At 44.7% G+C, this 13,061-nt stretch overlaps 1 protein-coding gene across 1 annotated transcript in view; it reads left to right on the forward strand.

The window, feature by feature from the left end:
• The window catches only part of LOC126252865 (luciferin sulfotransferase-like), a 439,717-nt gene that overhangs the window by 179,372 nt on the left and 247,284 nt on the right, over positions 1–13,061 (forward strand). The window contains exon 3 of the mRNA XM_049953820.1: positions 601–700. Within this exon, the coding sequence (XP_049809777.1) occupies positions 601–700 (100 nt within the window). The remainder of the gene's footprint in view (positions 1–600; positions 701–13,061) is intronic.

Here is a 13,061-nt window from a genome sequence, read left to right on the forward strand (position 1 = left end):
ATAATCGACCAGACTTAGGAGTGTTTCGACCGCATGGTCACATGTGAGACCTGTCATATAGATCAACTGCAGGGAAGGTACCCCAGCAACGAATTGTAAGAATTGTTGTAATTTGCGGTCGTATACTAATTTATTCGTTCATTGATGTATTCACTCCGATAGTTTCGGAATGCTGGATTGTAAGATATCTATTTACTTACATAGGTTATTTGATAACACTGATCCCCACTCGCCCTAACACATTACTAGTTGTTCGCGTCAGTAAATGGAGACTGAGGAACCTATGTTAGTAAATAGGTATCCCAGATACTAGTGTTCACTATCTAGTAAAGTGAATATATCAAACTGCAATGGTAGAAGATCGTTACCTTTTTTTTCTCGTGTTACTTTTTCAGCTGCTCTATCGATATCATCATAATGTTAATCTCAGAACAACAACGTCAGTGTCTAATGTTTTAAAATGTCATGTCTTTGTTACGTGAACATTGCGACGAACTACAATATTGCGAAACTTATTCTATATCTGTTGCGTTCGTCAGTAGTATACTTAAGATTCCTGTTTCAGCGGCTGTCACTGAATCATAATTCTTCTCTGTTTAGGTACTACCTGGACCCAGGAAATGGTTTGGCTCATCGGTAACGACTGTGACTTCGACACAGCGAAGAAGAAGAGACTTAACGAGCGCGTGCCTTTCATCGAGTAAGTAGTTATCGGCCCTTGTAAATTGGAAAAATCTGTGGTTTCCTTGATACATTACACTTAAGTACTTTCTAAGTTACTTCACGAGAAAAACTAATGTAACACGTTTTACAACAGGCTTACGTCTGTAGAAACAATTATGTTGGGGTTACTTAGCTGATAACACTTCCAGAAATAACTCTTCCGCTTCACTTTATTTTATTAACTGACGCCATGTCGTAGGAAACAGAGATCTCTGTTCACGAACTGCACTTCGCGCCCCCGTACCTAAGGATGGTCTACAGTGCAGTATGAAAGCGATAGTCGATAATAAAAGAAATGATCCAGACGGTGCTTGCTAATTTATTATTCACCTTATTGATTTATTCATAACTAGTTTCATGGTTGAGGTGTTGTTATCATGTGAGATGTAAGTTTATTATCTGACATAAATAGGAGTAACATATGTGAAGGCTACTCGTAAACTAACTACAGACACCATTAACAAAGGAATAATTGTTTAAATAAAAATATATTTTAATGTAATACATTTTTAAATCTGGATAAAAAGTAAAAAATAATTTCTTCTAGCGCGATACAGATTCATAGCCCCATACAGCTAGCCATAACAATTTGTGCTCGTTAATTTTTAATGGCTATGACAATAGTTGGAAGACTTGTAACTCAAAACATGGGGCCCATGCATTGCATACGTGATACTTATTAGTTCACTTCCCAACTATTATCTACTGCATGCGCCCCACGTTTTTCGTTATAAAACGTACAACTCCTGTCATAGTTGTTAAAATTTCAAAGCACAAATTTTCAGAACTATTTGTATGGGGTTAGAAATCTGTTTGGGGCTTAAAGGAATTATTTGGAGTTTTTTAAGTCCGATTTTAAAAAGTTTTAATTTAAAAATATATTTAAATGATTGTTTTCTGCTTTTTAGTATTGTGTGCGTGTGTGTTGAAATTTCGCAAAGATTTTTATTATATTTTTTGTTTAATTATACACATAAAAAATGTTTTGCTTCGCCTTGGTTCCGAGAGTCCCGGAACCTGTACAGAATATTGGAATAGAGTTCAACATAAATATCCTTTCCACCCTTTCTATTGCTCATGAAAACCACATATGGCCTGTTCTACCACCATACAGCGAGACCTTAAGAGTGATGGTTCAGATTGCTGAACACACCGGTACCTCTAATACGCAATAGCACGCCCTAAAGTGTTGATGCATGCATGTATTCGTCGTGGCACACTATCCACAAGTTCATCAAGGCACTGTTGGTCAGATTGTCCCACTCCTCAATGGCGATTCGGCGAATATCTCTCAGAGTGGTTGGTGGGTCACGTCGTCCATAAACAGCCCTTTTCAACTATCCCAGGAGTGTTCGATAGGGTTCATGTCTGGAAAACATGCTGGCCACTCTAGTCGAACGATGATACGTCGCTATCCTGACGTGCACGGTGGGGGCAAGAATTGTCATCCATGAAGACGAATCCCTCGCCAATATGCTGCCGGTATGGTTGCACCATCTTTCGGAGGACGGCATTCACGTATAGTACAGCCTTTACGGTACCTTCCATGACCACCAGCGGCGTACGTCGGCCCCACATACTGCCACCCCAAAACACCAGGGAAACTCCACCTTGCTGCACTCGCTGGACAGTGTGTCTAAGGCGTTCAGCCTGACTGGGTTGTCTCCAAACACGTCTCTGACTATTGTCTCGTTGAAGGCATATGCGACACTCATCGGCGAAGAGAACGTTATGCCAATCCTCGACGGTCCATTCGGAGTGTTGTTGGGCCCCATCTGTACCGCGCTGCATGGTGTCGTGGTTGCAAAGATGGACCCCGCCATGGCTGTCGGGAGTGAAGTTGCGCATCATGGAGCCTAATGTGCACAGTTTGAGTCGTAACACGACGCCCTGTGGCTGCACGACAAGCATTATTCAACATCGTGGCGTTGCTGTCAGGGTTCCTCCGAGACATAATCCGTAGGTAGCGGTAGTAACCCCTGGGCGGCCTGAGCGAGGCATGTCATCGACAGTTCCTGTCTCTCTGTATCTTCTCCATGTGGGAACAACATCGCTTTGGTTCACTCAGAGACACCTGGACATTTCCCTTGTTGAGAACCCTTCATGGCACAAATTAACAGTAAGGACGCGATCGAATAGCGGTATTGACCTTCGAGGCGTGTATCTCCTTCCTGGTGGAATGACTGGAACTGATCGGTTGTCGGACCCCCTCCGTCTAATAGGCGCTGCTCATGCATTGTTGTTTGCATCTTTGCGCGGGTTTAGTGGCAGTCAAAGGGACTGTGTCTGTGATATAGTATCCACAGTCAACGTCTATCTTCAGGAGTTCTGGGAACTGGGGTGATGCAAAACTTTTTTTGATGTGTGTATTTATATATGTACTATCTGTTTACCTGGAGCTCTCCCTGCGTAAGCACATGTAACACATATTGCATGCATCTCCTCTTCCCCTCTCTTTGTCCATCTCCTCTTTCCCCCCTTACTCTGCTCAGATTTACCTGTTCATTCACATACTGCCTGAAATGCATTGTATGGACCTATTGGTAGAATGAGTGTGAATAGACTGTTTGGGCTGTTACTAGTTTCAGAGCTCCCATCTGCACCCATGTCGTGTCCCCGTTCCCAATCCTATTCACGAACTCGTCACCCCCTTCACTGTAGCACTGAAGGAATGCCAAACCTAAGCCCTTTCCTTCAGTTTTGTGAAGATAGTTAGACGTCTTGGTACCCACTGTATACAAAAACTGTTCAGAAAGTTCGGAAATTGTGAAACGACGTTTCGTACGCTCAGTCTCCGCAGAACTTCACCAGCCACACCTGAATATCTTCTTCACCAAATTGCATCGTTAACATACGTGGGACCAGCCTTGGATTAATCTGTACCATTCGCTCACCACATAAACATTCACATGCCGCAACTGATGATGAATGTCGATGGTACTGACTCCTTCTGTATGCATGAAGCACGTGGCACAACGTATCTCGCAATAACTCCGTCCATTTTACTTGCTACTTACACACTGACGAACACTACGGAGAGCTGAATGACGCAACATCAACTTAGAAGTAAACATTTTCAACCCCGCAAGCAACATGAGGCTATAAGTATTTATTTTTAATTGACGATCGGAGATCAATTTACGAATAGCCATCGTATGCGCGACTCCCCAGTATACCAGATAATAGGCTAACACCGTTGGTCTAATAAACGTAAACATGGTCCGTAGTAGGCTGTAATGAGATGTTTATTTAATCGTACAATTAGTTAATTTGGACTAAGTGTGATTGTCAAGAACATTTGTATGTCATTTTCAAATATCTCGTAATTACAAGTAAGAAATAGCCATATTTCGTCATTTTACGAGAGGATCCACACTACAGTGACACCTTCTATGACCGTATTCTGAACTTTGCTTTACGTATTCACATTCCTGACGGCCATCCAGATTTAGGTTTTCCATTATTTTTCTAAGTCCATTAAGACGAATGCTGGGATGGTTCCCATAAAAAGGTCATTACAAATTTTCTTTCCCGTCCTTTTCTAACCAGAGCTGGTGCTTCTCTCCGATGACCTCGATGTCGAAGGGGCATTAAACTCTAACCTGCCCTGCTATGCTGATCCTATAAACGCAGACACAAACCAAACCCAGCAGTACCGTCGTTTTGTGAATATTCTGAACGACCATGATTTCCACATCGTTGCTCACAGCCGACGTGACACAAATACTAACCCTGGTGCAGTTATTGCTTCCCTTAAATTCTAGAGGCGCACCACACTAGAAGCCAAAGATCCAACTGGGAGTGACCATCTATCTGTCCACCTTCAGATACCATACGATTTAGCAAACTAGACCGAGTCATCCACTCTGACAAATCCAGGACTAGTACTGCCCAGACTGGAATGCGTATCATGCACAAAACCATACCCTAATCGGCGACCTTGACTTCAATCTCCAGAGTCCTGAAGACATCCAGCATGATGCCGAGTCCCTACTACACTTCATCCCAAATTCAATTGCCAACCTTATACTACTTCGAACTGTCTATTACTACCGTCCCACTCGTCCTTATGCGCTATTTCTCTACTCCAAGAACCCCATCGTCTCTGCAGAAAAATCTTTCATAGTGGTGACAGAGACACGCTCAGGGGCCGCCAACACCTCCAGCGATATGTTCACTTTTGTTTACCAGCTAAACGACGTCTGGACTTGCACACGATATGCAATAAATTAAACGAAACAGCTGCAAACTCTACGAAGTACTGGAAAGCTTTCCATAGGCTTTTGGGTTAAAAGATCATTTCCAAGTATCCAACCTCTCAGAACAACATACCTGTCCCTGACAACCTCACCAATGCTAACTACTTCGTCTCCTAACTGCAATACATTTTCATCATCGCACATGAGCCCAACTTTGATAATTCGACGGTCGCCTGTGACTATGAAGGTACAAACATAGTCATATACAAAACGCCTTTGATAGAATACAGCACCCAGAACTGCTCATCAAGCTACAAACGTATACCTAAACACTTGACTATGTCTATGTTATAACATCCTTCCTTCATCACTCCTATACATGTTACTATGAAACACGCCAGCATCCGCATGTTTCACCCTACAGTAAGTTTGCCTCAAGGAACTGACCAGCCCCTTCCCCTTCACATACTCCACATAGCACAAACTCCCAAACCCACTCTCCTTCCGCCCTTTCATCTATCTCCTGAAACGTGTTGACAGCACTGCTTGTCTACCCGCTACATCCTCCAACTATCTCATTAGTTCCTCCAACGACACAAGCTTCTCTTGGTTTAGTGGTGTAGCACATGGAAATTTCCAGTAAATCTGCAGAAAAGCCAAGCCATTACCTTTACTGGAACCACTCTACGTTTCCGTCATCCATATTTTCAACTGTTCCTCGGCAACCAACTCAGTAAAAAGAATCTGTCTGGGTAGAAAACTAACATATAGGGCATTTCAGTACAAAGCCCGAATACGACTGAAACTACTAACAGGGCTCACCTATATATCTCTCTTATGTCCCATCCAATCTTATGACGATGTGTGTACATGCAAACTGAACCAACGAATGAAAGTTTGTACCAAGGCTGTGATTCCAAACCGGGTCTCCTGGTCACCTGGTAAATGCACTAACTACTATGCAATCCTGGCACAGTGTCTTTGCACAACTGCATGGACTCCCCTATCAAGGCTCCCTCCTCAGCCCAAATTCCCAGTCACGCCTCAGCCCACTTGGTACTCCCCCTAAACTCGAATAACATTCCAGAGGCTCTCCAACTCTAGTGGAATAGAACCTCATCATCGAACGAAATCGAGGATACTGCCTGAAATCCAGGATGGGTACTTTAACCAAATGAAAGTACACTCCTGGAAATGGAAAAAAGAACACATTGACACAGGTGTGTCAGACCCACCATACTTGCTCCGGACACTGCGAGAGGGCTGTACAAGCAATGATCACACGCACGGCACAGCGGACACACCAGGAACCGCGGTGTTGGCCGTCGAATGGCGCTAGGTGCGCAGCATTTGTGCACCGCCGCCGTCAGTGTCAGCCAGTTTGCCGTGGCATACGGAGCTCCATCGCAGTCTTTAACACTGGTAGCATGCCGCGACAGCGTGGACGTGAACCGTATGTGCAGTTGACGGACTTTGAGCGAGGGCGTATAGTGGGCATGCGGGAGGCCGGGTGGACGTACCGCCGTATTGCTCAACACGTGGGGCGTGAGGTCTCCACAGTACATCGATGTTGTCGCCAGTGGTCGGCGGAAGGTGCACGTGCCCGTCGACCTGGGACCGGACCGCAGCGACGCACGGATGCACGCCAAGACCGTAGAATCCTACGCAGTGCCGTAGGGGACCGCACCGCCACTTCCCAGCCAATTAGGGACACTGTTGCTCCTGGGGTATCGGCGAGGACCATTCGCAACCGTCTCCATGAAGTTGGGCTACGGTCCCGCACACCGTTAGGCCGTCTTCCGCTCACGCCCCAACATCGTGCAGCCCGCCTCCAGTGGTGTCGCGACAGGCGTGAATGGAGGGACGAATGGAGACGTGTCGTCTTCAGCGATGAGAGTCGCTTCTGCCTTGGTGCCAATGATGGTCGTATGCGTGTTTGGCGCCGTGCAGGTGAGCGCCACAATCAGGACTGCATACGACCGAGACACAAAGGGCCAACACCCGGCATCATGGTTTGGGGAGCGATCTCCTACACTGGCCGTACACCACTGGTGATCGTCGAGGGGACACTGAATAGTGCACGGTACATCCAAACCGTCATCGAACCCATCGTTGTACCATTCCTAGACCGGCAAGGGAACTTGCTGTTCCAACAGGACAATGCACGTCCGCATGTATCCCGTGCCACCCAACGTGCTCTAGAAGGTGTAAGTCAACTACCCTGGCCAGCAAGATCTCCGGATCTGTCCCCCATTGAGCATGTTTGGGACTGGATGAAGCGTCGTCTCACGCGGTCTGCACGTCCAGCACGAACGCTGGTCCAACTGAGGCGCCAGGTGGAAATGGCATGGCAAGCCGTTCCACAGGACTACATCCAGCATCTCTACGATCGTCTCCATGGGAGAATAGCAGCCTGCATTGCTGCGAAAGGTGGATATACACTGTACTAGTGCCGACATTGTGCATGCTCTGTTGCCTGTGTCTATGTGCCTGTGGTTCTGTCAGTGTGATCATGTGATGTATCTGACCCCAGGAATGTGTCAATAAAGTTTCCCCTTCCTGGGACAATGAATTCACGGTGTTCTTATTTCAATTTCCAGGAGTGTAAATGGTTCCAAGACTCAAACATCTATGATGTGTGTATGCAGGCTGAAGCGACGAATGAAAATTTGTACCAAGCCTACGGTTTGAATCCGCGTGTCCTGCTCGCAGGCAGATGCACTAACCACTACGACATCCTGGCACAGCGGCAATGCACAGTTGCACAGACTACCCTAGCACGCTTCCCTCCTCAATTCAAATTTCTATTTATGCCTCACCCTCCTTGGTATTCCCCGTAAAGTCGAACCACATTGCAGAGGCTGTCGAACGGCATTGGAGCAGAACCTCAGCATAGAACAGAATGGAGTGAGCCCATTCTAACTGGCTCGACACTCGCGACCATTCCCTATTGGATCAGGGTTCCAAAACTTTTCCTCTCACGGAACACTGACAGTCCTGGTACTTCTGTGGAAACATCTTGTTTATTTTTGGAGTTAATAAAATAAACAAAAAATTAAAAGATGAAAAACTTCCATTATTCAATGATTACTATTACGTCATAGCTAATAACAGAGAAATCATGATAAAGTTTTAAAAAATAAGAAAAAACGCTGAGAAAACAGCATTTTTCCCGGGACACTTATTCACTTCCCGCAGAACACCAGTGTTTCGCGGGAAACCTAACAAAAAAATGCAAATATAAAAATCTCAGATTTAGAAAGCAAGAATGTTGTGGGCAAAAATGAACTGAAACTTGCACTGTAAACTGAAATCATGTAAAATGTTTAATAATTTTAAAAATTGTACACAAATACTGAAAGATGCCCACTGAGCTCGACATGCTGCTTGGCTGACGCATGGTCCGCGTCGACTGGACTGACCACGAGGCACTCGCTCCCCATGGTCTCAGATACTATAACGAATCTTCACGCAATGGAATAACGATACTGACTGGGTAGTCATAGTACACTGAGGCGTCAAAATTGACGGGATTCTCCTAATATCGTGTCGGACCTATTGCCGGTATAGTGCCTCAACAAGTCTTTGGAACTCCCTGCAGAAATACTGATCCGTGATGCCTCTATAACCGTTCATAATTACGAAAGAGTTGCCAGTACAAGATTTCGACCAGACTATCGTTTTTGAGTCGTCTAGGATCCATTCGATGTGGCCACGAGACCAGAAGAGGCTCTGCAGACGACGTCGTGCTGTTAGCAATGGCACACACGTCGATCGTCTGCTGCCATAACCCATTAACGCCAAATTTCGCCGTGCTGTCCTAATGGATGCAATTGTCATACGTCCCACATTGGAGGTGGAGGAAGAGGAGGAGGAGACTATTGTTTAACGTCCCGTCGACAACGAGATCATTAGAGGCGGAGCACAAGCTCGGTTCAAAGGAACAAACCCGGCATTTTCCTGAAACGATTTAGGGAAATCACGGAAAACCTAAATCAGGATGGCCGGTGACGGGTTTGAACAGTCGTCCTCCCGAAGTTGAGTCCAGTGTGCTAACCACTGCGCTTCCTCGCTCGGTGAAATCGTCCCACAATGATTTCTGCTGTTGTTTATGCAGTGTTGGTTTGTTAACACAGACAAGTTTTTGCGAACGCCTCTGTTCTCGGTCGTTAAGTGAAGGCCGTCAGCCACTGCGTTGTCCGCGGTAAGAGGTACTGCCTGAAATTTGTTATTCTGGCACATTGTGGATCTCGGAATATTGAACTCTCAAACTATTTACGAAACGGAATGTCCCATCTACCATTCCGCTTTCAAATTCCGTTATTTCCCGTCGTGCTGTCATAATCACGTCGGAAAACTTTTCACGTGAATCTCCTGAATACAAATGACAGCCCTGCCAGTGCACTGCTTTTTTATACCTCATGTACGCGATAGTACCGCTATCTGTATATGTGCCTGCATATGTGCCTGTATATGTGTCATCTCAGTGTAAGTGAATCCTGGGTGTTGGTTCTTCCAAAAAGCATTAGGTAAATGACAAAAAGGGGTCGCTTAAGTACTGTAATCAAATATTAGTCCAAATCTATTTCAATATTCTCTCTGTGTACATGCATGAACGTGAACCAAAGACGAATGATTGTTGTGATCGATCAGAAACAAAGAAAGCGAAACCTAACATTTAGAAGCATTTAACAATATAACAGAGATGATAAATTGACTTGGCAAAGTCCGCGACTAGTAGATCAAATGGGAGTGTCCGTCATGTCCCAAATCATTCATGGAAAACAGGAACTTGGTGAACATCTAGTGTTTGCAAAAACGTTTCAGAAAGGTGTATGATAACTACCTGCAAATAACATAAATAGCTTGGGCATTGATGGGCCTGCGATCAATTAAACTACGCATAGATCAGAGAACCTAAACGCCGCACGGGATTAGCCGAGCGGGCTTTCGCGCTGTAGTCATGGACTGTGTAGCTGGTCCGGCGGAGGTTCGAGTCCTCCCTCGGGCATGTGTGTGCGTGTTTGTCCTTAGGATAATTTAGGTTAAGTAGTGTGTGAGCTTAGGGACTGATGACCACAGCAGTTAAGTCCCATAAGATTTCACACACATTTGAACAGAGAACCTAAACGCGCGCGAAAGTTAACAGATCTCATTTCCCGATTTCCGATGCTGTGATCTCTCATCATAATTCGTGCCCAACAAAGTGGGGTTTGCAGTTGACGTGGTTGATTGCCCATCCTGCACATCATCTGAAGCTCACGGTCTCTGTTGTCAGAAGCAAAAGACGAAGTCTTTTTATCCGCAGCCGAACGCTGATTGTTCTCTCCCGAAGCCGAACGCTGAGTGTTTATGGATAAGAATCTTATCTTCCGCAACAGAAGACTTAGTGTTTTTCAAAGCAAACTGTTCTCTTTCTGCTCTACATAAGTTCACAAAAATCAACTCTGCAAATCAGACGGTTTCTCCAAAAGTTGTCCAGTGGTATCATTTTAAGCATACTGGCAGACTCGTCACCTAGTAAAAGTTTTACACGGTATCCAATCGTCTTTCTCCCCACATAAACAATTTCTGAAGAGATTCGGTGTCAAATCCCCGCTCACTGAGATTGTTACTCCTTCGGCCGATCTGCTATTAACGAGGCCATAAATTGTCAGACGTTTTTTATAAAATCAGTCGTTAAACGTTTATTCTAACAGAGGCCATTCGCACCACATACTGTGGCCCTCAGGTGTCGGCATGTAGTCCAAAACCAAAGAGAGGAAAAAGTTTTCAAGAAACACACTCATGTCCCTTCCCTCAACAAACTACGGATATAGCTACCTTCTGATTGGCTCTGAGCCGGCCGAAGTGGCCGTGCGGTTAAAGGCGCTGCAGTCTGGAACCGCAGGACCGCTACGGTCGCAGGTTCGAATCCTGCCTCGGGCATGGATGTTTGTGATGTCCTTAGGTTAGTTAGGTTTAACTAGTTCTAAGTTCTAGGGGACTAATGACCTCAGCAGTTGAGTCCCATAGTGCTCAGAGCCATTTGATTGGCTCTGCTTGTAAAAAATTATTCTGCAGTGCTTCGGGGTTTCTCCTCCGTTCATAATACTAGTATTCTAATTAGAGTCGGGGACACCACGTGGTGTCGTTGTGACGTATATATAAATTTTCGGTGCCTACAGTGTCTCGTCTTTCAGTGTCACACAAAGTTTTATTTTTAAAGGGGATCACTTAAGACTATTTCCATGGGTTTGCCCCTCAAATTTCACCCTCATATCACGAAATTGTCGTCTGATGTAGTACAAACTGAAAAAATAAATTTCTTTTAAAGCACAGTTTCGTATATAATTTATATTCAAAACCTTACACCTGTGTCACAGAACAAATCCTACATCGAAAATACTTTACACAAGTTTAAGGGAAGAAATGCTTCCGATAATTATTATTACAGTATTTAAAGAACATCAAAATATGAACAGGCTGAAATAAACAAACATTACGTGAGACTATGTTAATCGATTTAACTGTAAAAAGCTAAGGAGCATATTATTAGCAAAATGAGAAATGTGCAAAAGTGAAATGCCAAAATGAGCACTTCTCAATTGGGAGTAAATCAAAACAATCAGAATGGCTGAAATAGAGCACAATAACATGAGCCATAAACGAATAAGAGCTAAGCAACTAAGCGAATAAGAGAATAGGCAAAAATGAGATGCCAACAAAATGAGAGATGGCCGAACTCCGTCGGCACTTATATACGGTTGCGCTCGTGGCGGCACCTCGTGGCCCGTACGCAACACGCGCGCCTGCGACCGCAATGCACTCTTAGCGCTCGCGGCGGCGTGTAGCGGCCCGTACGCAAGTTGTGCGATTGCTGTTGCAGGTCGACCCTTAATCTATGATGTTACATCGTCCAGAGCTTGCGTAACTACGCACCTGCCTTGCCTGACAATGGCCCAGGCCATAGCTGACTACCTGGCCGCCCATCGCACCAGACACTCCTCCTCAGCCACTGCCAGATATTCAGACGAAGTGAAAGTAGATGTCTCGAGACTTTGCCCAGTTCTTGCCGTGTATAACGGATTCTCTCTGTCACACCAGTGCCCTGCTGACTCGCAGTTTAATTCTCTCGGCGGTCGCAGAGTCTGTATAATGAGTAAACTTGGCAGACTTGGCGTAACTTTTAGAAAGCCGGGCCGTGCTCTCCAGGGTGCCTTCGGGGGCTCGGAACTACTGGCCTCCATCCCCCCACCCCCACCCCCGATCCTCTTACTGTGGCTCATCAAGACACAGCTAACTCACAGAGATACGGGCGTGCAAGCTACTACACAAGATACAGCCAATTTTTAGGATAGGGGTTGATGACTCGATCCTTGCCATAACTGATGTTACACATAATTAGCATTAAACTTTTTTTATCGGTTAAAATGTGAACTCTGTCTGGGATAAATCAAATTAACCGTAGTAAAATATGAGACGAGTCAGTCCACCATTGAACAGAAGTATTTGACAGTATTTTTAAATGTTTAATTCATCCATTTTTATACGTTTTAAAAACTAATTATGTGTTATCTTGGGCAGAAGAGCAGTTCTATCCGCAGCAAGCTCACATCTTAACGGGGAAATGAAATGAGAACAAAGAAAAAATTTATTTTTGACAGTATTTAGCTAACAGAGTCCACCAGACGATCCTGAAGAGCATCTCAGCAGTGAAGTGGAAACGTCGACTGTGGAAAAGAAATTTGATGAAGAACATGACGCCGTCTGACGCCCTAGGACATGAACATTTCATAATCAGTGACAACAGCCATCAAAGCCTGCAGACATGCAAATAATAAGGGACCATAATGTCAATACTTAAAGAAACTAGACGTCATTTCAATAAGATTAATAAACATGACGCCACTCCCACTTCTCAACGCTGACTTCAAGATAATAAACAAAGGCATTGGTTGCCCTTTGTCCACAGTTCCGGTAACATCAATATCGCAAATACTGGCTGACTATAGAGAAATAATAAGTTTAGTTAAGTGCCAGCAGCGAAAACGTAGAATTAATTACCTTGGAGCTAGCCCTAGCGTTCTTTCAGATAAGTCATTGTTACTTGTTGAAAACAATGAGGAAGAAGGGTTTAACTCAAGAATTTTAAGAAAT

The sequence above is a fragment of the Schistocerca nitens genome, chromosome 4, assembly GCF_023898315.1.
Source record: "Schistocerca nitens isolate TAMUIC-IGC-003100 chromosome 4, iqSchNite1.1, whole genome shotgun sequence".
In the NCBI taxonomy this organism is placed as follows: domain Eukaryota; kingdom Metazoa; phylum Arthropoda; class Insecta; order Orthoptera; family Acrididae; genus Schistocerca; species Schistocerca nitens.